Here is a 24,123-nt window from a genome sequence, read left to right on the forward strand (position 1 = left end):
ACAGTGAGGTTTTTAAGTATTGCTTTGATTTTATCTATTAAATCCCTACTACTTGGCTGGCAGACATTTGACTGACTATATTTTTAATTTAAATTTATATTAAGTGAAAAATTCACAGGAGTTAGCAGAAGTTTCTGTTAGAACTGCATTTATTGTTTTTTTTATTTTTCAATAAAACCAACATAGCAAATGATCAAAATAACCTAATCTGGGCCAACAGTCCCATTTGGTTAACACAATTCTGATGCCACAGTTCTCCTGTCTTGCAGCTTGCATTTGTCCTTGCAATAAAACAGCTGTTTCACTTACCATTTAGGAGGCTCTTTTGAATGTACTTCTTTATTATCAGCAGAAGAAACAGTCAACACTTGTCTGTTTATAGCACTTAAATAATTTTCAGCATGTTTCTGTTAGAAGGGGAAAAAATAATATTTAGACTATTACAAAGTTATGACAGATATTACATTTTAACTCAGTTAATTTACCAATCCAGGCCTTTATTAGACTGAAAAGTTGATGGGTTTTGTGCTACTGTTGGTATTTAATCTGATTTTAGCAAAAAAATGGGCTAAATGGCTACAAGATCAGTTAATTCCAATGATGCCAAAGAAGGAAGCCATTATCCTAAATGGTAACATCTGATTAATCCTATCATTAGCTAATCAGGAAGCGATCTTGCTGGATGATAAATACAAGGTTCCCAAGTGAATTGCTGACAGTTTTCTCAAAAACTGAATTGTCTTCATGATCTACTGTATTTTACTTACTCTCAGCCCAAGTTCAGTTCCTTCAATTGCTGTTTTGTGGTCACTAATATCCATGACTTCTGCATTTCCTTTCATATTGTTATTTTTCACTTTAAGCTTACGAAGGTCTTCTTGAACCTAAAAAAGCGAGTTTTGAGAAAAATTATACTCATAACCAGAATTCATGGGATTATGTAGCAGGATTTAATCTAAATTAAATGCTTCGTAAATACAGGTGGAAATACAGGAAAATTCCCTTTTTTTTTAATAACTAAAATAATACAAAGCCAACGACCTTAACATGATTGATTATAGATAAAACTGAGAAAAAAAAAAGTTTATTTTAAAACAAATCTCACAAAGCAATGGCAATAAACATCGGGATTAAAATCCTTGGCCCAGAAATGATCTTCCCTGATGTATTTCAAACATCTCTTGGCTCAGATGGCTGAACTATGCAGGAATCTCAAAACTGGTAACAAGGGAGGGAAAAGTAGCAGCAGACTGAGAGAAGATGATGTCAGGCAATATCATAGAATCTTTTAGGTTGGGAAGGAACCTTTAAAAGTTATCTGAGTAGGGACATCCGCAACTAGAGCAGGTTGCTCAGAGCCCCAGACAGCCTGATCTGGAATGGGACCAGGGGCGAGGGATCTCTCATCTCTCTGGGCAACCGGGGCCAGGGTCTCAGCACCCTCAGCCTCAAAAACTTCCCCTTCTCTCCAATTTGAATTTCCCTCTTTTAGTTTAAACCATCATCCCTTGTCGTGTCACAACAGGCCCTGCTCAAAAAGTCTGCCCCCAGCTTTCTTCTCGGCCCCTTTAAGTACTGAAAGGTCCTAAATAAATGAAAAATGTTTATTTACACCTCATTAACCGAAAAAGTTCAAAGTCTCACTATGCTAAGAGCCGTGACGCTTACAAATCCAAGTACTTATCCCAAATTCATCAGCCACTCTCCCCGGGCTGGGGCTGAGCCCACCCGCGCCCTCAGCCTCAGCGCAAGGCAGCTCCCAGGGGAGGAGGAATCCCGCGGGGGCTCATCCCTACGGCTGCCAGAGAAGAACGGGGCCGGTTCAGGGCACTATCCGAACGCACCTGCCCCGGGCCAGCTCCTGGCTCCTGCCCCGGCTTCACGCCGCCGGCCATGGCAGCTGCCGCCCTCACCCGTAGCAACGGGACGCACTGGCCGGACGGCACCATCCGTCCTGCCATGAGGGGGACGGCTCGCCAACAGGAGCCGAGCCCGCCGCCCGCCTCGCTCCTCCCCTCCCGGGAAGGCCTCGCCCGTTCACCGCCTCCCCTCCGCCGCAGCCGAGTGGGTGGTAGCGGCGGGGCCGGAAGGGGCGAGGCGGCGGCAGGCGCCATGGCGGCGGCGGGGCCCTTCGCGCTGGTGACCAGCTGCGCCGCCGGCTTCGCGGCCGAGGAGGTCGTCAAACGTGAGTCCTTGCCGCCGGGTCCCCGCAACTGCAGGCCTCGGCCTGGCAGCGCCTCAGCCCCAGCCTGGGCCCTCAGAGGTGGCTGTCGCCCGTCACACAGCGACCCCACAGCGGCCACCCAGCCCCCTGCCAGCCCCTGGGCCTGCGGGCTTTAACCATCTGCCCTTGAGGAAGGTGCCAGGGGCTTCCTTAATGCTGTAAGGAAACGAGCTGTTTAAGAGAAAAAGTGCAGAGCAGCGGGTTGTGTGTTGTGTCCTCTGACACCGAGGAGCAGGCGAGGTCACCACCGCAACCCACCGGAATAAAAGGAAGCCTCACAGAGAATCGTTTTGGTCGGAAAAGACCTCACATCAAAATGCTTTGTTACCCTAGCTACTTGCCATGCCTTCTGTGCGATTAAATTGTCTTAAGTTATACATGGATGGAAAAAAAAAAAAAACAAAACTCAAACAACACAAGAATTGCCTTGAGACCGAATAGAAATAATTCCTATGAGAACAAATAATAATAATAAACAGATTTCATAAGCCCATAAGGTTGGCTGCTGGCCATTCTAGTCATTCAGAATGCAGAAATGATCATTTCACTGGGACATGTCAGTGACCCAGGTGGCCCCTAGAACAAGAGTGGGACAGTAGAGCAACCAGAGTGTCTCAGGACTGTAAGCAAGAGAAAAATGAAAGACTAAATACTGGCCCTCTGTGTTCATCTTTTCACATGTTAAGTGAACAGACTAGGGTGATAGAATTTCTGAAATTTTTGGTAGATTTAAGCTCTTGCTTTACTGAGGCTTGCTTTCATAAAATGGTTTAGTTTGGAAAAAGTCCTTAGAGAAATCATTAATGAGTTAGACCATTTGTTGTCCCAAGCACAAAAGAGAAAGCTAAAAAAAATATCAATTCTTTCTTTCTGCAGTTCCCAGGATTGTAGGTTATGTTTACTCCCTATCAAACACTGAGACAAGCTCCCCAGGGAGGTGGTGGAATTCCCATCCCTGGAGGTGTTTCAAAGACACAGAGATGTGGTGCTGAAGGACATGGTTTGGCACCAGCCTTGGTAGAGTTAGAGAATGGTTGGACTCAATGACCTTAAAGGTGTTTCCAACCAAAATGATTCTGTAGAATCAGATCAATACATAGAACTCATTCTATAGGAAGTGGCTTTCTTGGAACCCAGTTATACTTTCTATGGGTTGAAAAAAGGAACATGAGAACAAGACCTAATAGCAGAGAAAAATGTGGGTGGAATTTTTAATAATTCCAGAAAGAAGCTGCTTAGCTCTTGGTGGTTTTGCTGTTATAGCTTGCTTTTTAAGGAACCATCATGAACAGTTCGATGTGTGTACTGAGATGGATAACTTAGCAACCTCCCCAGATTTGTTTTCAGCTGTTTGAGTAAAATTTTACTTAGGACCTCATAAAACAGAAGGCTGCCTCTAGGAACTGGTTCTCTCCCTCTCCTTAAACCACATTTTGAAACAAAGATCAGTTCCAAGTGTGCAGTCGATGGCTACTCTGTCAAAGCAACTGGGTTGATAGAGTTATTTAAGGATTCCATCCTAAGCAATGTTATTGTTGGCTGTTACTTATTTTTTATTCTTGTATGACCTACTCATTCTAGATTATCCTGCTCTGTCAGGGGCAGTTGGACTGGATGGTCTTTTGAAGTCCCTTCCAATCCCCTAACACTCTGTAATAAGGACTAGGCAGCTGTGGCTGGGTAGAGTGGGCTGGACAGAAGGGTTCTGGTGGGTTGAAACAAAATGCTGGTGTTCTACAACTTGAATTTTTACAACATGAAATGTCACAGCAGATAAAGGGTGTTACTTGATAATGGTTTAGCTCAATACTGAGAACATTATATTAGCACCTCTCAGGCAGTAGAGTGTTTGAGATACAACGTGTGGTTAAATGTGTTAAATACTGTGTTGGCTGGTAGGATCCATAAGCAGTTGAGTTTTGAGTCCGTAACAAAACCCTGAAACAAAGCTCATGTGGAAAAAATGCCTGGTTTATAAGAAGCTGCTCAGTGTTTGTTTTTAGGTGTACAAAACTCCGTTTCTCCTGCTCCTACCCAAATTTTCCAGGCTACTAACAAGGCCTTTTCCCAGTGTTTTCATCCTGATAAGTAGGAAATGGCTTGAGGATGAAAAGATTTGTGGTGCAGTTGCTAGATATTTTTATTCTTTCAGCTTTCTGTGGGACACCCTGAATACCTATTTCATTAGATAGTGTGGCAAACCAAAGCTTTTTAAAAAGCACAGAGTAGAGTAAGATTGATTCTCCTTAAATAAATTGACCACAAAACAGAAAATAAGACTGGTTTAGTTTAACAGGGAGGTACTGCCTGATGTAATGTATTTTTCTCTTTGTCAATTTACCCCTTCCCTCCTCCTCTCACAGCAGATTTCTGAGTTTTTACTCTGTGATTTGCAGGAGAATTTTTTTTTTTATGGTGTATTCCACCAGGTGGCTCTCAAGGCCCAGAATGTGAGAACTACTTGCTGTACCTACCCACTAAGAGCAGGTTGAGCCTTTAGAGCATTGTAGTAGAGTGAATTATTATGTTCTTAGAGCACATATTCAATCTGTGCTCTGGGCAACCTGATCTAGTTGAGGATGCCCCTGCTTACTGCAGAGAGGGTTGGACTAGATTACCTTTGGAGATCGCTTCCAACCCAGACCATTCTATGATCACAAGCTTAATCCTTGTGGAAAATCTGCAAAGAGGAGCTGTAGTGATTCTGAAAAAAATCTGACTATTAACATGAGAAATGTTTAAATATCAGTTGGGTATAAGAGAGAGCAGGAAACACTGTTGCGAGCAGCAAGAGATCTACATCTGATTCTTTGATTCTTTCAGCTGGTTTCTGAAAAGTTATTTCTAGGCTCCAGTTCTTTTTGAAAAGTATTTGCTGCCTTTCTCATTACAGAATACTTAAAATGCCTCTATGTTACACAGAGGACACAGATTCTATGTCTTCCTCTTCCTCGTCATCTGAGCCATTAATTTACCTTTTGTACATGCAGGCTCCTGAAATTAAAAGTCCACAAGTCTAGAATCATAGCATCAATCCAAATCAGTAAAATGACCAAATATTTACATAAATAGCTGAAATTAATTTCCAAAAGTAATGGTCATAGTTCTGTCCAATTTATTAGAATTATAGCTATTTTTGAATAAAGAAGAAAACAATTTAAGACATTTGCTGAAAAAGAAGCTCCTGACTGGAAGTAAACCAACATTTTTTTCCTGAACAGATTTCACAGAAGTTTGGAAGTTCTCAGAATCATGGAATCATTTTGGTTGGAAAAGACCTTTAAGATTGACTCCAAATGTTCTCTAGCTCTGCCATGTCTGGTGCTAAACCACATCCCTCAGCACCACATTTCTGCATCTTTCAAACACCTCCAGGGATTGGGATTCAACCACCTCCCTGGGCAGCCTGTTTCAGGGTTTGAGAACCCTTTCAGTGAAGAAGTTTCTTCTACTGTCCAACCTAAACCTCCCCTGGTGCAACCTGAGGCACCCCTTATCCTATCACTTTTTCCTTGGGAGAAGATACCAATCCAATTTCCTGGCTCCAACCTCCTTTCAGGTAGTTGTAGAGAGCCAGAAGGTCCCCCCCTCAGCCTCCTTTTCTCAGGGCTGAACAGCTCCAGGTTTCTCAGCTGCTCCTTGCAGGACCTGTTCTCCAGATCCTTCACCAGCTTCATTGCCCTTCTTAGAGCTAACTGACACTAGTCACCTTCAGCTACTGGACTGAGCCATGAACTGATCTCATGTCAGCACCTGTTGTGTTCTTAAATGGTTTTCTTACAAAGGACAGGTAAAGTGAGACATAAACTGGGATAAAGTGGATGAAGGCAGTTGTCCAACAAATGTGGCAATCTTGTTGTGGGTGGGTGTCAGTCCAGGGGCTTTGGAGGGTGCAGAAGTGAATAGTGCCAGTGTGTGCAAGAAGTAATGACCTGAGGATGGTACTGGAGATGGCTTAGAGTCTGTTTGGCCCTTAGCCTCAAATAATTGACGGCAGATGAAGGAGCTTCTACTGCTCTAAAGTAGCAGTGCACTCATGCAGACCAGACGGTAAATCATATCCCAGGCTGCACCAAGAGGAGTGTGGCCAGCAGGTCAAGAGGGGGATTCTTCCCCTTCACTCTGCTCTTGTGAGACCCCACCTCAAATACTGCATCCAGTTCTGGTATCCACTTAAGGAGGACACAGAGCTGTTGGAGCCAGGTCAGAGGAGGGCCACAAAGATGATCTGAGGGCTGGAGAACACCTCTGCTATGAGGATGGGCTGAGGGAGCTGCGGTTGTTCAGCCTGGAGAAGACCCCTGTGGGACCTCATATAGCTGCCTTCCAAATACCTGAAGGGATCCTACAGGAAGGCTGGAGAGGGGCTTTTCATAAGGGTGCCTAGCAGTAGCACAAGAGGGAATGGTTTTAAGCTGAGGGAGAATAGGTTTAGTCTGGATCTTAGGAAGAAGTTCGTCAGTACAAGGTTGGTGAGACTCTGGAATAGGTTGCCCAGGGAGGCTGTGGATGCTTCCTCCTTGGGGGTGTTCAAGGCCAGGTTGTATGAGGCCTTGAACATCCAAGTCTAGTTGAGGTGTCCCTGTGAAGTTGGAGTAGATGATCTTTGAGGTCCCTTCCAACCTAAGCCTTTCTGTGGTTTTACACAAGTGAGAGACATGGAAATACATGATGCGTTCATTAGCATTTCTCAGTTAGATAAGATTGTAAGAAGTTATTTTTGGTAAAACAAGCACCCAGCTTTAGTAGCTGCAGCATTTCTTAGAGGACCTAGAACTCCACATCATGTTTTTGAACGACACTAAGCAACGTTCCTCTGTGGCATGAACTTTCCATGCGTGTGTTGAGTTCTGAAATGGTGATGCATTTGGAGGTTGTTTGCATTGCTGTTATCCAAACAAGCCATGGGTGCTCCATGAAAAGACCAGCTAATTAAGTCAGCCCAGTAGGTCTGCCTACTGTTGTGGTCAGAGTGACTCAGTTGGTTTTCCAAGCTCTTTGGATGGCAAACCACTGACACTTTCAATGACTGGGGAGTTCAAAATGAAAAATGAGTAACTCACTAGAGATAACTTTAACAAACCACCTCCTTTTGCCACGTTAATTTTCTAGAAGTTTATTCTCCCTCCAAATAAAACCAGTGAGGTTTATTCTGCTGAATATTCTCTAAATTAGATATGAAACTGTTCTGGCTGGAGTTAGTTTTTTACAATTCAAATACAGGCTGTCTTGGAAAGAAATTTCTGGAATTCGGAAGTGGCAAATGTAATCCTTAAAACTAGTTCCAACATGTTTGAGTTGCAGCCTGTATTTCTTTTGTAGTCTCTGCTTGTTTACTCCAAAAGCCAAAACCTAATGGATTTAAGTGACTTTTGTAGAAGAGAGCTACTCACAAGACACCCAAACTGCATTACTCCTGCCATGAGTAATAGGCTGGTTTGCAGTACTTTGTTACAACCCCACAACATTCAGGCTGAGACACAGCAAGTCTGAATCCTTTCAGAAAGCTCCTTGCAGCCTTTAGCATGCAATGTCCATTTTTACTGGGAGAGAAATTTCACAGGGGATTGGTAAAATCCTCTTTGGACTTGATCTCCAGGGAAGGGACCTCCCTTCCAACCCCTACCATTCTGTGATGAATTAGGGGTCAACAGATCACAATGGAATGAAAGGTAACTGCTTTAAGTACAGGAACAAGTAACATGTAATAGGAAACAGGACATGTCCTCATTCTTCTAGCAGTACTTTGAGGCCTAAATTTGTCCATGAATTCTTTTGTAAAGAAGAAAAAAAAAAAATCAAAGCAAATGTGAAAGTTCTTTTATATCAGCTTTTTTAAATCTTGATAAGAAGTTTTCCTTTTATATTCTTGCTAGAGTGGCTGACTTCACTGTTCTGACTTTTGAGCTGACTTTTCCTCACCATGTTTTCCTCCCTTTGGCTTACCATTGCTGGAATTTCATCCCACTATATCCTAAGTGAAAGCTACTTCCATTTGCCCTAATATCCATTTGAAAGAAAGCTCCTACTATAGTAGTAATTGGCACTTTAGTATAGTCACAGAATCCCAGCATGATGGGGGTTGGAAGGGACCTCTGGAGATCATCCAATCCAACCAGGGGTTTACCCACAGCAGGTTACCCAGGTTTGAAATCTCTTCATAGCAGGAAACTCCACAACCTCTCTGGACAGCCTGGTCTTACCTTCAAAATACGACCTTTAAGATCTTTGAAAACATACAGACTTATTTCTTTGTTTTTAACTTTTCTGATGCCTAAGGAAATTTTAGACCATAGTCATAAGCCTGTTAAGGTTGGAAGAGACCTTTCAGATCAGCAAGTCCAACTGCTTGCCTAGAACACACAATCCCACCACTACTGCTGCTGCCACTAAATCATGTCCCTAAGCACCACATCCACACATCTTTTAAATCCCTCCCAGAATGGTGACTCCACCACCTCCCTGGGCAGCCAGTTCCAGTGCCTGAGAACCCTTTCTGGGAAGAAATTTTTGAAAGATCCATCCTGAACTTCCCTTGGCACAGCTTGAGGCCACAAACCACTTAGTCAGCTTTGTATAAAACTAAGAGGCTTTAAATCATCCTGAGTTTGTCCAACTTGAACAAGACAGTCTGCCCTTTGCAGTGAGGTATAGATGGAATGCTCTGCTGCCAGCTATCATTCAAGTCCACCAGGTGGCTGTCACACCATGAGAGTGCCTGGTGATGGTTGCTACCAGCACATGAAGGGCAGTGTTTAACATTAATTATCAAAGCACTGCCTTGGAGTTTAGTTGTTGACCTCCTACATGGAATTTAATGGAAATTGCAACCAAATTGTAGTAACTTGGTTTATTTTCTCATTAGTTACCTTCAGGTTTTGTTCACAGTCAAGTAGTTCTTTACATCTAAATGAGCACACGAGGTTTGTTTCTGCTGTAAGAAAGTTTGGGTATTCTCTCCATGCACCCTGGTAATGATTTGAGGCTAACACTTCCAAAGGCATTTCCATGGCTTGTTTTCTGGAGAGCCTTCTGTACTGTTTTTTATTTTGAAAGCCAGAAACTAAACTCTTTTGAAAGCTGAATAATAAACCCTATGACAGAGTAACTAATCAAGTTGGAATTGTTAACAAGATCTTAAATATCTCCTGGTTTAATACAGTGAGGTGGCTGTGTCCTGGCATTGTACCAAGCTTCTCTAGACAAATTATTTTCTTGATGCTGGCTTTGTCATTTATCTCAATTTTCTTCCATGCAGGTATCACAGGAAGAGATGATCTCACTGTAGGTGCAGTTGCAAGTGGAAGAGTGAATTTTTATCCCTGGACAATAGACAATAAATACTACTCAGCAGACATTCATCTGTGTGTAGTACCCAACACGTTTCATGTTACTGCAGATATTGCTGAATCTGTGCAAGCATTCGTTGTGTACTTCGACAGCACAGCAGTAAGACTTCTGCTTCATTACATTGCTTTATCTGTATCATGTAGTTGCCTTATCACAGTGGTAACCACAAATATTCTCTTCATCTTCTGCCATCCTTTCCTTTTCAGCTTGTTCTACTTATTATCAGTAAATCAGTGTTAAGTTCTGCCCTCTAACAAGTCTCCTTCCCTTTTACTATTATATCCATCTGGAAAAAGAGCTTTTGAGGATGCAAATATACCACTAAATTAGGCAAATCCTCCTCCAGCCCACCACCTCCTAGCTGATGCTAGTTCAGAAAGGCTGCTTTAGGATAGCCAAGAATGAGGGAGTAAACACAAGATTCAGTGCTACAATTTTACTCTAAATTGTTTCTACTAAGTAAGCAGCAGTGAAAACAGTGCTGCAGCAAGAGCCAGAATGATTCTGAGATCCACCCCCCCCCCCCCAAAAAAAAAAAAATCTGCTAAATAAGGAACTGGTTTTCACCACAGATGGGGAAAAGGTTCCTACCCCACCTTCTGCAAAGATACTTTTAAACAGACACCTAAGGGCTGTCTCAGAATAAACTATAGCAATAGGAGTAGTTCCCATCCCCCATAACATCCACTTTGGTGTTGAAGATGGAGTAGCTGCATGTTAAACACACAAGATACAGGAGTATTTAATTTTAAGCACGTAATACTCAGTGAAAGTCTTTCCTGATCTACACAAGGATTGCATGATTAAACATGGAAGGGGTTGGGGGCATGTCCAAGGCAGTAGGGTTAACTCATCTGTAAGGTAAGTCAAGAACTGAAGGAAGCTGTGTATAAATCAGCTTCTGATCAGAACACAAGGGTCCTAAAAACATACCTGATCTGCAGCCTAGCACATTTCCTTACTTCAAAAAGTAGTATTTATTTTAAAATAGTTTTTAAACTGAAGTATCTGAGGATCAGTGTTCCAAAGAATTTTTTTCTCCTCCCCTTTAGAAATCTGGACTTGATAGTGTCTCTGAATGGCTTCCCCTGACAGAAGAGTGGTTACCAGAAGTCATGATCCTGGTTTGTAACAGAGTTTCTGAAAACGGTATGAAATCCAAAAGTTCTAAATGGACTTAAGAGTTACTAACCTTGCATAATAATTTACTTTTCTAGTTGACACAGTTTTCTCAAAACATCTGTGAGACTTGGTTGAGAAGAGCCAGGTTACTCTCATGACCAGGAACAGAAGTCTTAAGCTAGTTGTGGTTAGAACTGAATCAGAATTTGACATGCTTGCTTAAAATGAACTCTGTTTCCCATTCTCAGCACAAAGACATAAGTGTGTTGGAAGGGGGCCAGAGCAGGCTATAGCAATGATGAGAGGGCTGGAAGCCCTCTTGAGGACAGGCTGAGAGAGTTAGGGTTGCTCAGCCTGGAGAAGAGGAGGCTCCAGAGGGACCTTCTGATGGCCTTTCAGTGCTTAGGCCAAGAAGAAGGATACTGACAGATGTTTTATCAAGGCTTGATGCAATAGGAGAAGAGATGGTGGTTTTAAACTAAAAAAAAGGGGAGATGTAGACTAGCTACAAGGAAGAATTTTTTTACCTTGAGGTTAGTGAGACTCTGGCTTGCCCAAAAAGGTGATAGATGCCCCATCCCTGGACCCATTGCAGGTCAGGTTGTCTGGAGCTCTGAGTAACCTGCTCTAGTTGCAGATGTCCCTGCTAGAAGGTTGGACTAGATGACCTTAAAAGGTCCCTTCCAACCCACCCCAGTCTGTGATTCCATGATTCCCAGTACACCAGCAGGCACTGCAAGGTAACTAACAAGCTATTCATGTTACTGGGTGTGCATGATCCTCTCTGGAGGAGGATGAGGATGACTGATGGTTGCCTGACTACAGTGGAAAGTACATTCAACTTTTTGGACCATTTGGACATTAAATACAGGTGCTTGCTTTGGTTCTGGAGTAGAACATGCAACATCAGCAGGCTGTAAGATACAGATATGCCTCTAACTTAATTGAGGTGCAAACCTAGAGTTAAGAGAAGTCTTCATTCACTGTGGCACTTTACTGATATTTCCCTTTGAATACCCACTGCAAAGTTATTTGGTTTTGTGGTACTTGAAAAAAATTCAAAAGAAGTTTAATTTTGAACTATTTACAATGAAATTCAAAGTGAATAGAAGACCCACAGCAGCTACTGTATACAGTCCAGAATAAACAACTTTGAGGGAATTAAATGTAGCTAAAGGCTCAGCTGCTGATGTTGCTCTCAGATGTTTAATGTGCATTTTTGTTTGCCAACTTCAGGTGTTAACAGACAGAAAGCTCAAGAATGGTGCATCAAACATGGCTTTGAACTGGTGGAACTTAACCCTGAGGAGCTGCCTGATGAAGATGGTAGGAGTGCCACTTCTGTTTGCATTTTCAGAATGAAAAAGCACACTAAAATATCTTCTAAACAATTGCAAAGGGCATAACTTCGTTTATGTGCTACATGATTACAACATGGAATGCTCCCACTTGGTGAGGCTCAGCCATGAAAAGGTCAGGAGGAGGAGGTTATTTCCTCCAAAAATTCCATTTGTCTCCTCCCAAATACAGCTGCTGTTTATGTAGCACCTACATTAAAATAATATCTGCTCCTTTTCTGGCACTAGTCCTAGAACTGTACTGATAGATGGAAACATTTATATTCCACTTTGGAAATAAATCTACAGGACTAGAGAGGTGCACAAGGCAGGGAAATTCTTTGTCTTCAAGATGACTTTAAAAGGTATTGTACCTCCCAAGAGAAAATAGACATTGTGCAAACAGTGACATGATAGGCTGAGAAGGGGAGATTGTTGAAAACACTTTAGAATAGCACTCAGTGTTACACAGGAAATAAACCAGTTTCAAAATCACTGGCTGACCATATGTTTATAACTTGAAAAAACCCAAGTCAGAAGCATGCTGTGTGATGTTCCACTCTTGAAAAGTGACTATGCACTTCCTGACAGCCTTATCAGCATCAGTCTTATCTCCTCCTTTCAGTGATGCAAAAGTGTTTACATCTCACCTCTATAAAGCCAAAATGAGAAAACTGACTCCATTTCCAGGCTTGAGTGGAATTAGCATTGTTTCAGGTTCCCCAAGTACATAGCTGTCACCAAAAAGAATTTAATCTGAAGGTCATCTAAACTAGAGCTCAGATTCCTCCCCCTTGCTCCCTTTAAAGGCCTAGATTAAAGCTGTCTTGAGTAGCTGAGAATCCCCTTCCTCCATGTCTTTAAAGATGCATTTGATTTTGGCACTTTAGGGCAGGAGGGACACGTTTTTAATAAACTAGAAAAAACAGAAGTTAGGCTTAGAATAAAGTTGTCTTAGACTAAAGTTTTCTTACAAAGTGCTTTGAGGGAGCATTTAGTAACAAAAGGAAATTTAGTAACATTGTGTTGGGTTTTTTCTTACCTATTGAATAATTTTTGTAAGCAACAAGCTATTTACAACAAGCTATAATGGGAATAAGTCAGGATGTTAATCTCTGCAGTATTAAGATCTGTGCTTTCTCCTGGACTTTTAACATGGTTAATTCACTGTGATTCATGCAGAGGAGGAAATACATGCAGTGAGTAACACACCTACCCTGTAAGCATGCTGTACGAATTGCTTGCCAAAGATAAAATAGATGCAGTAAATATACTGGGCCAGTATCTGTTTAAAAATGACATTTTTGGCAGCTCATCACAGATGAAATGGAGCTTTTACTGTGACAACACAGTCGGTTGTTTGTGAAGTGAGGACAGGAACTCTAAACTGAGACTCTTGATAACAACTCTGATACAAAACCAAACAGCAGTGTTGCAGAAGGCAAAATACTTGCTCTGAGGGGTTACAGACAGCTTTAAGTTAATTTTTAAGAGCAATTTCAATTGCCACACCTGAGTCATCCCAAAAGTTTGACTTTTAAGCAATCGCATCTTTGTATCCAAAGATGTTTTTTTTTTTCTTCCCCTGTTGCTTCATGAGACCTGCACAAACATGGGAAGCTGACTAAACCAAGGAAATGGGAAAACTGACTTTTATACAAAGTGGTGTCAGATCTATTCAGTCAATAAGTTGAAGTCTAAACAATGCTTTCCCTAGTCTCCCAGGTTACTATCATTCACATGATTACTTGAACACATTTGGAGTTAGGTGCTGTGGAGATAGCTTTACACAAGCATTTTCATTTTTAACAAGTCTCCCACCATTTTTAAGTAGTTTTTTTGAAGTTATTTGCTTTATAAAGGAGGGAAAAGCAATTCTAACATCTGCTTCTGTGCCATGCAGCATTCTCAAACATCTCGGGGTAAAAGGTGCCTTGAGTTGAAAAGAAACTTAAAAATTGTCTATTCCTGCTAAACTTAATTGTATATTGTTTAACAACGTTGGGCTAAATATTTAGCAAAACCCCATTCAGAATGTAGACCTCTACTAAAGGCTACAAAATTCACCTGGAAACCTAGACCACAAATGAGGCAGTGAGAGTTGCTTGGCTTCTCATGAAGCAAAGGTGAGGAGTCTGTCTCCTAACACAAGAAATCATTTCTGTCCATTGCTAGAAGATGGGGCAGGCATTCAGGTGCACACCTTCTTACTTTCAGGTATGTAATAATGATTTTGTGTCCAATTGTTAGGTGTAAAACATCTTTGTCTTTTGGTTTAGATGATTTTCCAGAGTCCACTGGAGTGAAACGAATCGTACAAGCCTTGAATGCCAACGTGTGGTCCAACGTTGTCATGAAGAGTGGTATGTAACAGGTCTCTCTTGCATGACTTCTGGAAAATGCAAGGCCTAGAGGGGCTTTTTTTTGTTTTTAGCTAAAATGTAAACTGAGCTGCTACAGTGCTGCCTACTACCAGTAGTACCAGTATGCTGAGAATTGGATCACCCTTCAACTTTTTACATGCAATGGTAGGGCTTCAGGTATTGCTTTTGGTGTTTCTTGATGCACAAACTTAGGCAACAGGTGAGATGTATTCCTGTTCCCTCTGTACTTTAACTTGCTCCCTCCCAATTACTTGAGTTAAACATTCCATGAACTCTCCAAGTTCCAGTGAAAAATGAAAGCTTGTTCCACCAAACTCTAGCAGCAAGCAGCTGGTCGTTAGCACCTTGGTCTAAAAATGCTCCATGGTTTAGTGTGGAGCTGAGTGCTAAATACCAAATTTGTTACAGTTCTTCTGGAAAAAAAAAAAAAACAAACAATTGAAACAGGCATGAAAACAGGAGGTGTGGAGATGAGATTTGGCAAAGAAGTGATTTCAAATGTGTGTTGAAGGACATGCTGAGGAGAGACCTTCACATTTTCTACAACTCCCTGAAAGGAGGTTGTAGTAAGGTGGGTGTTGGTCTCCCAATTAACAAGCAATAGAGGAAATGGCCTCAAGTTGCACCAGAGAGGCTTAGGATGGACATTAGAAAAAACTTCTTCACTGAAAGAGTTCTCAAACCCTGGGACAGATTCCCCATGGCAGTGTTTGAATCCCCATCTCTGGAGGTGTTTAAAAGATGCAGAGATGTGCTGAGGGACGTGATTGAGCACCAGACTCAGTAGGGTTAGAGAATGGTTGGACTCAATGACCTTGAAGGTCTTTTCCAACAAAACCAATTCCATGATTCTGTGATACTAAGTGCCTTGCTCTGAGGACTCTCTTCCCTACAGAAACCCCCACCTGAGCCCATGGAATAAAAAACAGCATTTTTTGAAAATAGGGCCCAAAAGAGGCATGCCCAGAGAATGTTCTGCAGATATTTGATTACCTGGTAGAGTTAGAATTTGGGAAGTGTCACTTTAGGGTTAGACTCCTTAGAGAAGGAAATTCTGTGGTCAGCCAGTGAATGCAGATGCTTTCACTCACCTGAAAACCTTTAATTACCTAATTACACAGGCTGGTGCAGGAAATGTGGGGAAATGAACCCCCTGTGAAGAGCTTAGCTTTACATTGCTTGTCTCAAGGTCTCATCCCACTAGCAGCCTTCTAGTGCCTGCTCCCTGATAACACAATTTTCCACTTTGTGGCTTCTTCCTTCCCATGCCTTAACTGTGTAAGGATTTCAACTGCTCAGAGGCTTCTGCTGGTGCCTGTAACTGCAAGATGGTTCCTGGGACTCAGTAGAACTAGGGTGAGGAATACTAAATCAATAATCATCTACTTCTTTTTAGTTTAGCCTTTTCAGTATCCCTCACACCACATCAGAGCGAGGTTAAGGTGGGTTCTAACTTAATGCAACCACTGCAGAGCAATAGGTGGCTGTTTGAGATGGTGTGAAGTTCTCTCACTGGTGCTACAGCACACTTTTGTACCAGCCTGTTTCCTGCATTTGACAGCTGCCATGTTACAGAAGAGCAGAATTTAGTCAGATGTTCAGCTCTTCATGTGGGAAATTCCTCTGCATCATTAGTGTGTTCTGTAAAGGTCAGACTCCTTGAAAATCCAGACTTTCCATCTCCCCCGTGCAGAAACTACACAGCACTGAGGCACAGTTGCTACAGACCCCTCAGGAAGTGAGCTATATTTGGAAGTTGCCACCACCTGACTGTGCCTTTCAAAGGGAAATGGTTGAGCTCATTTCACTTAAAATAAACCTTTTTACAACCTGTAACATATCTTTTGTTTTCAGCTTCCTCCTGATCCTGCAAACTGGCTGCCACATAAATCAGAGTTGAGCTTTTACGCTGAATTCCCTGTGACTACTCTTACAGAAACCACACAGTCATACTTCATGTGAAGACTTCTCATACAACACAAGAGATTTGTGTGGTAATAAATATTTAGAGCACTGTCAGGTGTAGTCATCTAAAAAGCCAGTGTTACAGCCTTGCCTTCCTTCAGCTGTTTGTATAAGAACTGAAGTTTACAGACAGAGCAGGAATGGCTTTTGCCAAGCACAAGCATTAAACCCATGTTATTTTAAGGTGGTGTATCTTAAACTCCAATACTTCTTAAGCTGTGAAGTGGTTCTTTTTTCCACACACCTATCAAGAAAATTGACCTTTTGACTTTTTTCCTCTGTTAAATACGTTCATTCTGACAACAGTACACACAAACAGGCATCATAGTTGAATTAGAAACGTTTTTACATGAAGTAATACCACCTGCTTTGTGAGTAAATAAAGCAGGACTACCTCTACTAAAAGAGCAACAAGCAGTCTTACCTGGGAGTCTCTAAAGGACAAATCCCCTTTGGGAGATGGTTTAAAGCTGTTGGTTCTCCAAGGCCTCACAACTCTCTTCAGGCTGAGAATCAGATGGGTTGCTTCCCCTTGTGTGGGGGAGCACCAACTGCCAACATCTTTCTCCTCTACAAAGGTAGTGCACTGCTGCTGTTCTTGATTCCTTCAAGAGCAAAGCCAGTGAACCAAGGAGGTGAGAAGTGAAGCAACTCAGTGCTCTCTAAAGAATGCTGCTTGCCTAATTTCCTGCTTTAATAGGGGCTTCAGTGATCCCAGCTGAAGCTGGTTGCCTCAGATGGATCCACTCATCAGAATCACAGAATGTTCTGGGCCAGAAAGGACCTTTAAGGGTCATCTAGTTCGGCCCCCTGCAGTCACCAGGGACATTTGTAATTAGAGCAGGTTGCTTAGAGCTCCACACACCCTGACCTGGAATGGTTCCAGGGGTGGGGCATTTCCCACCTTTCTAAGCAACCTGTGCCAGGGTCTTAGCACTCTCAGTATAAAACATTTCTTCCCTCTGTCTAATCTGAATTTCCCTCTTTTAGTTTAAACCATTGTCCCTTGTGCTGCCACAACAGGCCCTGCTTTAGCAGTATGCCAATCCCCAGCTTTATTTTTGGCCCCTGTAAGTCCTGAAAGGCCACAGGAAGATCTCTTGGAGTCTTCTTCAGGCTGAACAATCCCAACTCTCTCAGCCTGTCCTCACAGTAGATGGCTTCCAGCCATCAGATCATTTTTGTCTGGACCCACTCCAACAGGTTTATGTCCTCCTTCTGCTGAGGACTCCAGAGCTGGACCCAGCACTGCAGGTGGGGTCTCACCAGGCTCTCTCTCCAAAACATTAACCTGATGTAAGGGGACTGTTTAAGCAAATAATGAATTTTTGATTTACTAATTCCAGTTGTATGGAAGTCAGGATCACCATGTGTCAGTTAGAGACAAAGGATGAAGGAACAGTAGATAGAGTGGAAACCATTTTACTGTGAAAAGAGCATAAATGAATCTGGAAGCTGTGTCCAGAGCACAGCCTACTTGAGCTCCACAACTATTGATGAGTGATACTTGTGCAACTCTATAGAATTCATCCTGATGGAGCCACCAACTATTACAATGAGTTGAGTGAGATCATTTTTGGCTTTGACACTGTAAGAACACTTGGTAAGGCATCACCCACTTCCTGAATTGCACCCAGAAGTTGAAATTACTTTCACATCCAATAAAAAAAGAGTTTATAGGAAGGCTTTTTTTCAGGGTGTGCCTGCAACCAAGTGTTACATCTGCCACCTCCCTAACCATGGATCCAGAAACAAACAGCTGCTCTGCAGAGATCCCTGCTGAAGAGTCCAGTTCTTTCTTAATTGAGACTTGTAATTAGGCTGGCTGAGGTTATGTGTATGTGGTGGTGGTGGGGATGGAGTCATGGTCATTTTTCTGTACAGGATGAACTCTAAGCATAGATATGAAAGAGGTACATGATTAGGTCACTCCATCCACCCCTCTGCCAGTGTGGGAATGTTCTCTCTCAAGTACATTCTGGACTGCAATGTCCAATCTGGCTTCAGATGACTCAGAAATTGGCTAAACATCCCTCTTTACAGTTTCTCTAAAGACAGCTCTTTGCTCAGCCTGCTGAAACTTGGAGAAGCTAAATTCAGTTTGGGTTGTGAGTCCCCATCTCCTATCACTCAGCTGCCTGTTAATTTAGCTGGCAGACTTCACAGGCTTTCCCATCTCTCAACTGAACATTTGAAAGGCAATTCTGATTCATTTCTTCCCAAACCTTTGGTGAGTGATCTGTAAAAGCAGTAAAACTGTGTAAAACAGAGCCAGTGGTGGCAAATACCTGCTGAGGGATGGGGAGCACAAGGGGAAAGGAGGACAGGGGCAGGACACACATTAGCCTGAGTGCAGAGTGAGGATTATTGCACAGGAAGTGAGATCTTGGTAATGGAGATGTGTTTACATGTTTTCTAGAGAGCTGATGGTTTTAGTTACACCTTCAACTCCTCAGTGTGAAATTTTGTATAAATGGCAAGGCAGTTTGGCCAGTGCATAAGAATGACATCACCTCAGCAGTTGAGTCTGGAGCTTAGTCATTAGGGTCAGATTAATTTAAACCACATTTATTTTTTTCAAAAGTAACCTTAATCTTTCTGCTGGCACAAGCCATTGTTTCCTGACTATTTGTAATACAATAACTTCAGGTTATTTCTTTTGCAATTGACTCAGATGCTAAAAGCTTCAGGAAAAAATCTCCTCTGAGTCCCTTGTGTAGCTGTAGATATTTACTGCTTGATGCAAGGCCAGCTGAAAACATGGCCTTGAAAAAAAAAAGAAACCCACCTCACAGTAGCACCTATAATGCATGCATTTGTTGAAAAGAAAGGTTTAACAATACAATTAGTTTAATTTAGAAATGCTGTCCTGCATCTGTCGTCTTAGATGATAATAGGAGGTGAGGGTGGTGAGACACTGCAGTGGGTTGCCCAGAGAAGCTGTGGTTGCCCCCTCCCTGGAAGCATTCAAAGCCAGGTTGGATTAGGCCTTGAGAAGCCTGGTCTAGTGGAAGGTGTCCCTGCCCATGGTAGAGGGGGTTGGAACTAGATGATCCTTAAGGTCCCTTCCAGCCCAAACCATTCCATGGATCTCTGAATCTATGCTTGTTTAGTTTAAGCTTGGAGTTTTAGGTTAGATTTTAAAATCTCCTGGAAATCCACACAGCAGGTCAGCAGGTGTGGAAAGCTCAAATCACCTTGTGGCATGGAGAAACATTGGATTTGATGTGGCTGTGTCCTTCCATGAATTCTTAGTCATTTAGAAGTGGCCTTTGGCATTGCTGTAGCTCTCAACCTGTTTAGATGATACATGCACCAGCAAAGGCACTTGTTGCATTTCCTGTCTCTAACCACAAACTTGTTGCTGCTTCCCATGGATGGTGAAAGCTGGTCCAGAGAATGTCACTAACAGCAAATGCTGCTTCTGTGTTTTGAGACCTGACTTGGTTGGCATCAGAAGACATTGGCCAGACCAAATCCTAACAGATTTCTTCAAATAAGAAAAAAAAAAAAAAAAAAAAAAGAGCTCACACCTCTCCTGGTTTACACATCTCCTCTCTGGTGGTAATATTTAGCAGGAAATGTTGCTAATGCAGTTGAAAAAAAAAACCCAAAACCCAAACAACTTAGGGAAGGTGAAAAAGTTCTACTTAAAATCTGTTTCCACATGCACTGACCCAGGGTGCTGTGTGCCTTCCCTAAAACCTTCTCTGTCCCATCTGCTCAGATACCTTCTCTTTGTGATAACCTTGCATGTTCTGTCAAACTAACAGCTGTTTGTTTTGTTTCCAGACAGGACCCAGGGCTTTGGTCTGCTCAGTTCCTTAGCAGGTGCAAACTGTAGCATTGGGTCAGAAGAAAACCAAGACACAGAAGTAAACAGTAATTCCTATTTCTTGTTTGCTCATGGTGTTTCTTGTGTTGCTCTTTCTTCTTGTCACGCTTGGTGGGGGGGTGGTGGTGAGGGTGAGGATTTTCTAACTCCTTTCTCAAGAGATGCTTCATTCATAAGCCCTGGAACATGCTGCCCAGAGAAGTGGTTGAATCATCATCCCTGGAGGGATTTAAGAGCTGTATAGATGTGGTGCTGGGGGTTTAGTGGTGGACTTGGTAGTGTTGGGTTAATGGTTGGACTTGAAGATCTGAAAGGTCTTTTCCAGCCTAAATGATTCTATGAACCACAGGCTGTTGTAAGGTATTTTAAAGGAAATATTTCTGGAATCTGAAAAATTACCTGCATTTTTCTTACAAGTCCTCCTGAGACAGTTGTTCCTAGGACCTGTCACCTGCTGCTTTACAGGACATTGCCTCGGGTGTCATAATTTTACTTGGAGATGTCCAGTTGTGTGCATAGAGTTGGGTGTTGATGACACTGACTTCCACACTCTGTAGATGTTTTACCCCAGACAACTCACTGGAGCCAAGGAAAGATGATTAAAAGCTCCATACAAGATATTGTTTGCTCTGCTTATGGTGGGGGGGTGTGGAACTAGGTGATCTTTAAGTCCTCTTCCAAGCTAAACCATTCTATGATTAACATCCCAGAGCAGTATTTTGTGCAAAGCAAACCCTATCACTTGACAGTGTTAGTTAAAAACCAACAACAAAGCCATTAGAGAAAACCTTCATGAGATACCTGTGCACAAGGTGACAAAAGTGGCTTCTCACAATACCCATGGTACAGGTTTTACACTCAGTGTAAGTCTCTGAACTCAAAGCAGGAAGCACCTGGTTTGCTGACAATTCTTTTTGTGTGCATTGTTGGATACTCTAATATCTGTTTGTTTCCTAACAGTCCAATCCGACCTCAGCAGATGGAGAAGAGTCCCAGTTAGACAGCAGAGAAGATGGAGCGAGCACCAACGGCCTACAGACTGACAGCATGGAGGGTAAGCTCTGTCTCTGCTTGGCAGGTGTGTTGGAGCAGGCACCCCTGGCTGGGCTGGGCCCTGAGTCCCAGGACCCCAGCATGGTGGGGGTTGGGAGGGGCCTCTGGAGGTCATCCAGTCCAACCCTCCGTGCTAAAGCAGGGACACCCACAGCAGGCTGACCAGGATCACAGTGTCCAGGTGGGGTTAGAATCTCTCCAAGGGAGACTCCACAACCTCTCTGGGCAGCCTGCTCCAGAGCTCCAGCACCCTCACAGAAAAGAAGTTTCTCCTTCTGTTCAGACAGAGCCTCCTGAGTTCCAGTTTGTGCCTGTTACCCCATGTCTGATTACAGGACACCACTGAGAAGAGTCTGGCCCCATCCTCTTGCCTTTCATCCTTTAGCTATTGAGAAGATCCCCTCTCAGACTGCTTTTCTCCAGGGTAAACAGCTCCAGGTCTCTCAGCCTCTCCTTGTAAGAGAGAAGCCACCAACTTCTTAGTGAAAATTGTGGCAAAAATGCATTGGCCAGAGCCACCACTCCTCACAAGACTTGTGCTCTAGACCTTTCACCAGCTTTGTTGCCTTTCTCTGGACATGCTCCAACACCTCAATGTCCTTCTTGCAGTGGGAGGCCCAAAACTGAACCCAGGACTCAAGGTGCAGTCTCACCAGTGCCCAGTACAGGGGAACAATCACCTCACACATCCTGCTGGTCACACTGTTCCTCACAGGAGCTGGGATGCTTTTGGTTTTCTTGGCCACCTTGGCACATGCTGGCTCATCTTCAGCTGGCTGTCAGTCAGCACCCCTTTGGATCAGAACAGCTTTTCCATCTGCTGCCAGAACAGACTCATTCACCTGCAAGCAACCTCTCTGCCTTTCTTTCAGACCCCACGTTAGATACAGACATTCAGGAGTTAGCCAACCTCACCACGAGAGACGGCGACCTGGAGAACTTTGAAAGGCTCTTTACAAAGCTGAAGGAAATGAAAGGTAAGGTGCTAGGGAGAGACACACTGAGCTCTGCCACCTCTTCTAACCCCTCAAAGGCATGAAACCCGTGTGTGAGTTGAGAAGCTGCTTCAAATTCCTATTCTCATTCAGGTTGATCTTTTCATTAATTTGCCCTTCACCTTGCAAGGGCTCTTGAAAGCAGTAGAGGTTGCTTGGCTGGCTGCTGTCACACTGGATTTATCCACCCTGAACCAATGCTTCAGTGTTCCAGAAAACCTAAACCAAGACTTTTTCCCCCCCTCTTTTGTCTCTGCAATTATGTTAATCTGTTTGAGATGAAATCTGCTGTGCTCAGAAAGATCACCTTGCTATGGTTTGGGAACTGCTTTTACTAAACAAGATTCCTTTTTCATGATCTTTAATTTCTTGGTAGTCCCCCCTCCAAAAAAAAAAAACCCAGCTGCAACAGGCATTTCTCTCCCTGCTCCCTCCTGAGGTTGCCAGCCTAAGTCCTCTTCTTTTCCACAGATAAAGCTGCCACATTGCCTCACGAACAAAGGAAACTACATGCAGAAAAGGTGAGGTTTTGAAATTGAGTGACTTCTGAAATGCTTAAAAATGGGATTTTTCCTTTCTGAGCTTCAGTTACGTCTCTCACAGAGCTCCTCTGTTAGGAGCAGCAAGAACAAACTACACAGTCCAAGGGAAGGCTGTCTCGTGTCTCCCAAGAGACGAAGAACAAACCTGGGAGTTTGAAACACCAGAAAAAAATCTTCCCCTTTTAGAATTCCCCTGCAGTCACCCAGGGTTTAAGCCAGCTTCCACTTCAGTCATGGAAAAGCCTTGATCTCAAGGAAAATTTAATTATGCCTTAATTAACACCAGTTTTGTACCACACACCTGCCTTCAATCTAAATTATTCCCTCCATGGTGGTGAAATGTCTTACCTTCAGAGAGGATCACCACTGCCCCTAGAATCATGGCTCCTAGATGTAGCTGCTGCTCAGTTTCTGGGGTTCATGGGTGGTAGAGACAAAGCTTTCAGTCATATGAGAGGAATTTTTCTCCCTTTCCTACCTTTTTTTCCCCATCATTAGGTGGCCAAAGCATTCTGGATGGCCATCGGCGGGGACAGAGATGAAATCGAAGGTCTCTCCTCGGATGAAGAAAACTGAGCTCTGTAGCTGCAGGCATCAGAGCAGTGCTGCAAGAGATCTTTCCCTGCAGTGAGTGTTGATTGTGAGAAGCCCCATTTAGCTTTAGTTGCTTTCTTTGGTTAAAGGATTCGCCACATCACTGTAACTAAGTAACACATTCCACACCTCCTAATGGTTCGAGTGGCTCTGACTCTTCATTTATTCTCTCTCAGAGGGTTTTGGAAGGTGGTGCATGCAGGGAGAGGAAATAATAATAATTAGTTTACCTTTTTTTTTTTTCAAATGAACATTTTTATTGTTTCCTTGTTGGAGTTTAAATAAACAAATTGACTACCAGTTAGCTCTCAACATATGGCTGGTGGTTGTTAAGTGACTACTTCGTTCTCAGCTCCACATTTCAGATGCAGGCCTGTCTGATGGGATTTTGTAGCTACAGAGCTGAATTCCCAGCTCAAACAAACCAGATTTCTAACAGCCACAAAGGAAGAGTTGCTGAACTGTGCCCTGCTGTGGGATGCTCTGCCAGGGCTGCAAGGTGGATCCTGCCCAGTGCCAAAGCTATTAAAAGTGGCCCACAGGCTTTGAATTCTGTTTGTGTGTGTGTCTCTGTGCTCCTCTAGAAAGCCAGGTGTTGTGCCACACTCCCTGCATTTCCATTAGAAACTAAATTTGGGATTAAATGCAAGAGAGATTTTGGCTGCTGTTCCTTCCAGGGGTGAAGTTCCATGCCCAGCCCTGCAGTGCTTGGCCTCCAAGGG

At 43.1% G+C, this 24,123-nt stretch overlaps 2 protein-coding genes across 2 annotated transcripts in view; one reads left to right on the plus strand and one right to left on the minus strand.

The window, feature by feature from the left end:
* The window catches only part of IQCH (IQ motif containing H), a 75,408-nt gene extending 73,294 nt beyond the window's left edge, over positions 1 to 2,114 (minus strand). The window contains exons 1-3 of the mRNA XM_054387739.1: positions 1,797 to 2,114; positions 768 to 884; positions 310 to 407 (exon numbers count right to left, since the gene is read on the minus strand). Coding sequence (XP_054243714.1) covers positions 310 to 407; positions 768 to 884; positions 1,797 to 2,114 — 533 coding nt within the window. The remainder of the gene's footprint in view (positions 1 to 309; positions 408 to 767; positions 885 to 1,796) is intronic.
* AAGAB (alpha and gamma adaptin binding protein) lies at positions 2,113 to 23,413 on the plus strand. The gene is made up of 10 exons (XM_054388142.1): positions 2,113 to 2,185; positions 9,483 to 9,673; positions 10,627 to 10,723; positions 11,933 to 12,022; positions 14,313 to 14,396; positions 20,175 to 20,257; positions 21,178 to 21,271; positions 22,143 to 22,247; positions 22,737 to 22,786; positions 23,306 to 23,413. The coding sequence occupies exons 1-10, from the start codon at positions 2,113 to 2,115 to the stop codon at positions 23,381 to 23,383; spliced, it is 945 nt and encodes a 314-aa protein (XP_054244117.1). The 3' UTR covers positions 23,384 to 23,413.
* The last annotated feature ends 710 nt before the right edge of the window (positions 23,414 to 24,123 follow it).

This window comes from Indicator indicator, chromosome 16 (assembly GCF_027791375.1).
Source record: "Indicator indicator isolate 239-I01 chromosome 16, UM_Iind_1.1, whole genome shotgun sequence".
Lineage (NCBI taxonomy): Eukaryota > Metazoa > Chordata > Aves > Piciformes > Indicatoridae > Indicator > Indicator indicator.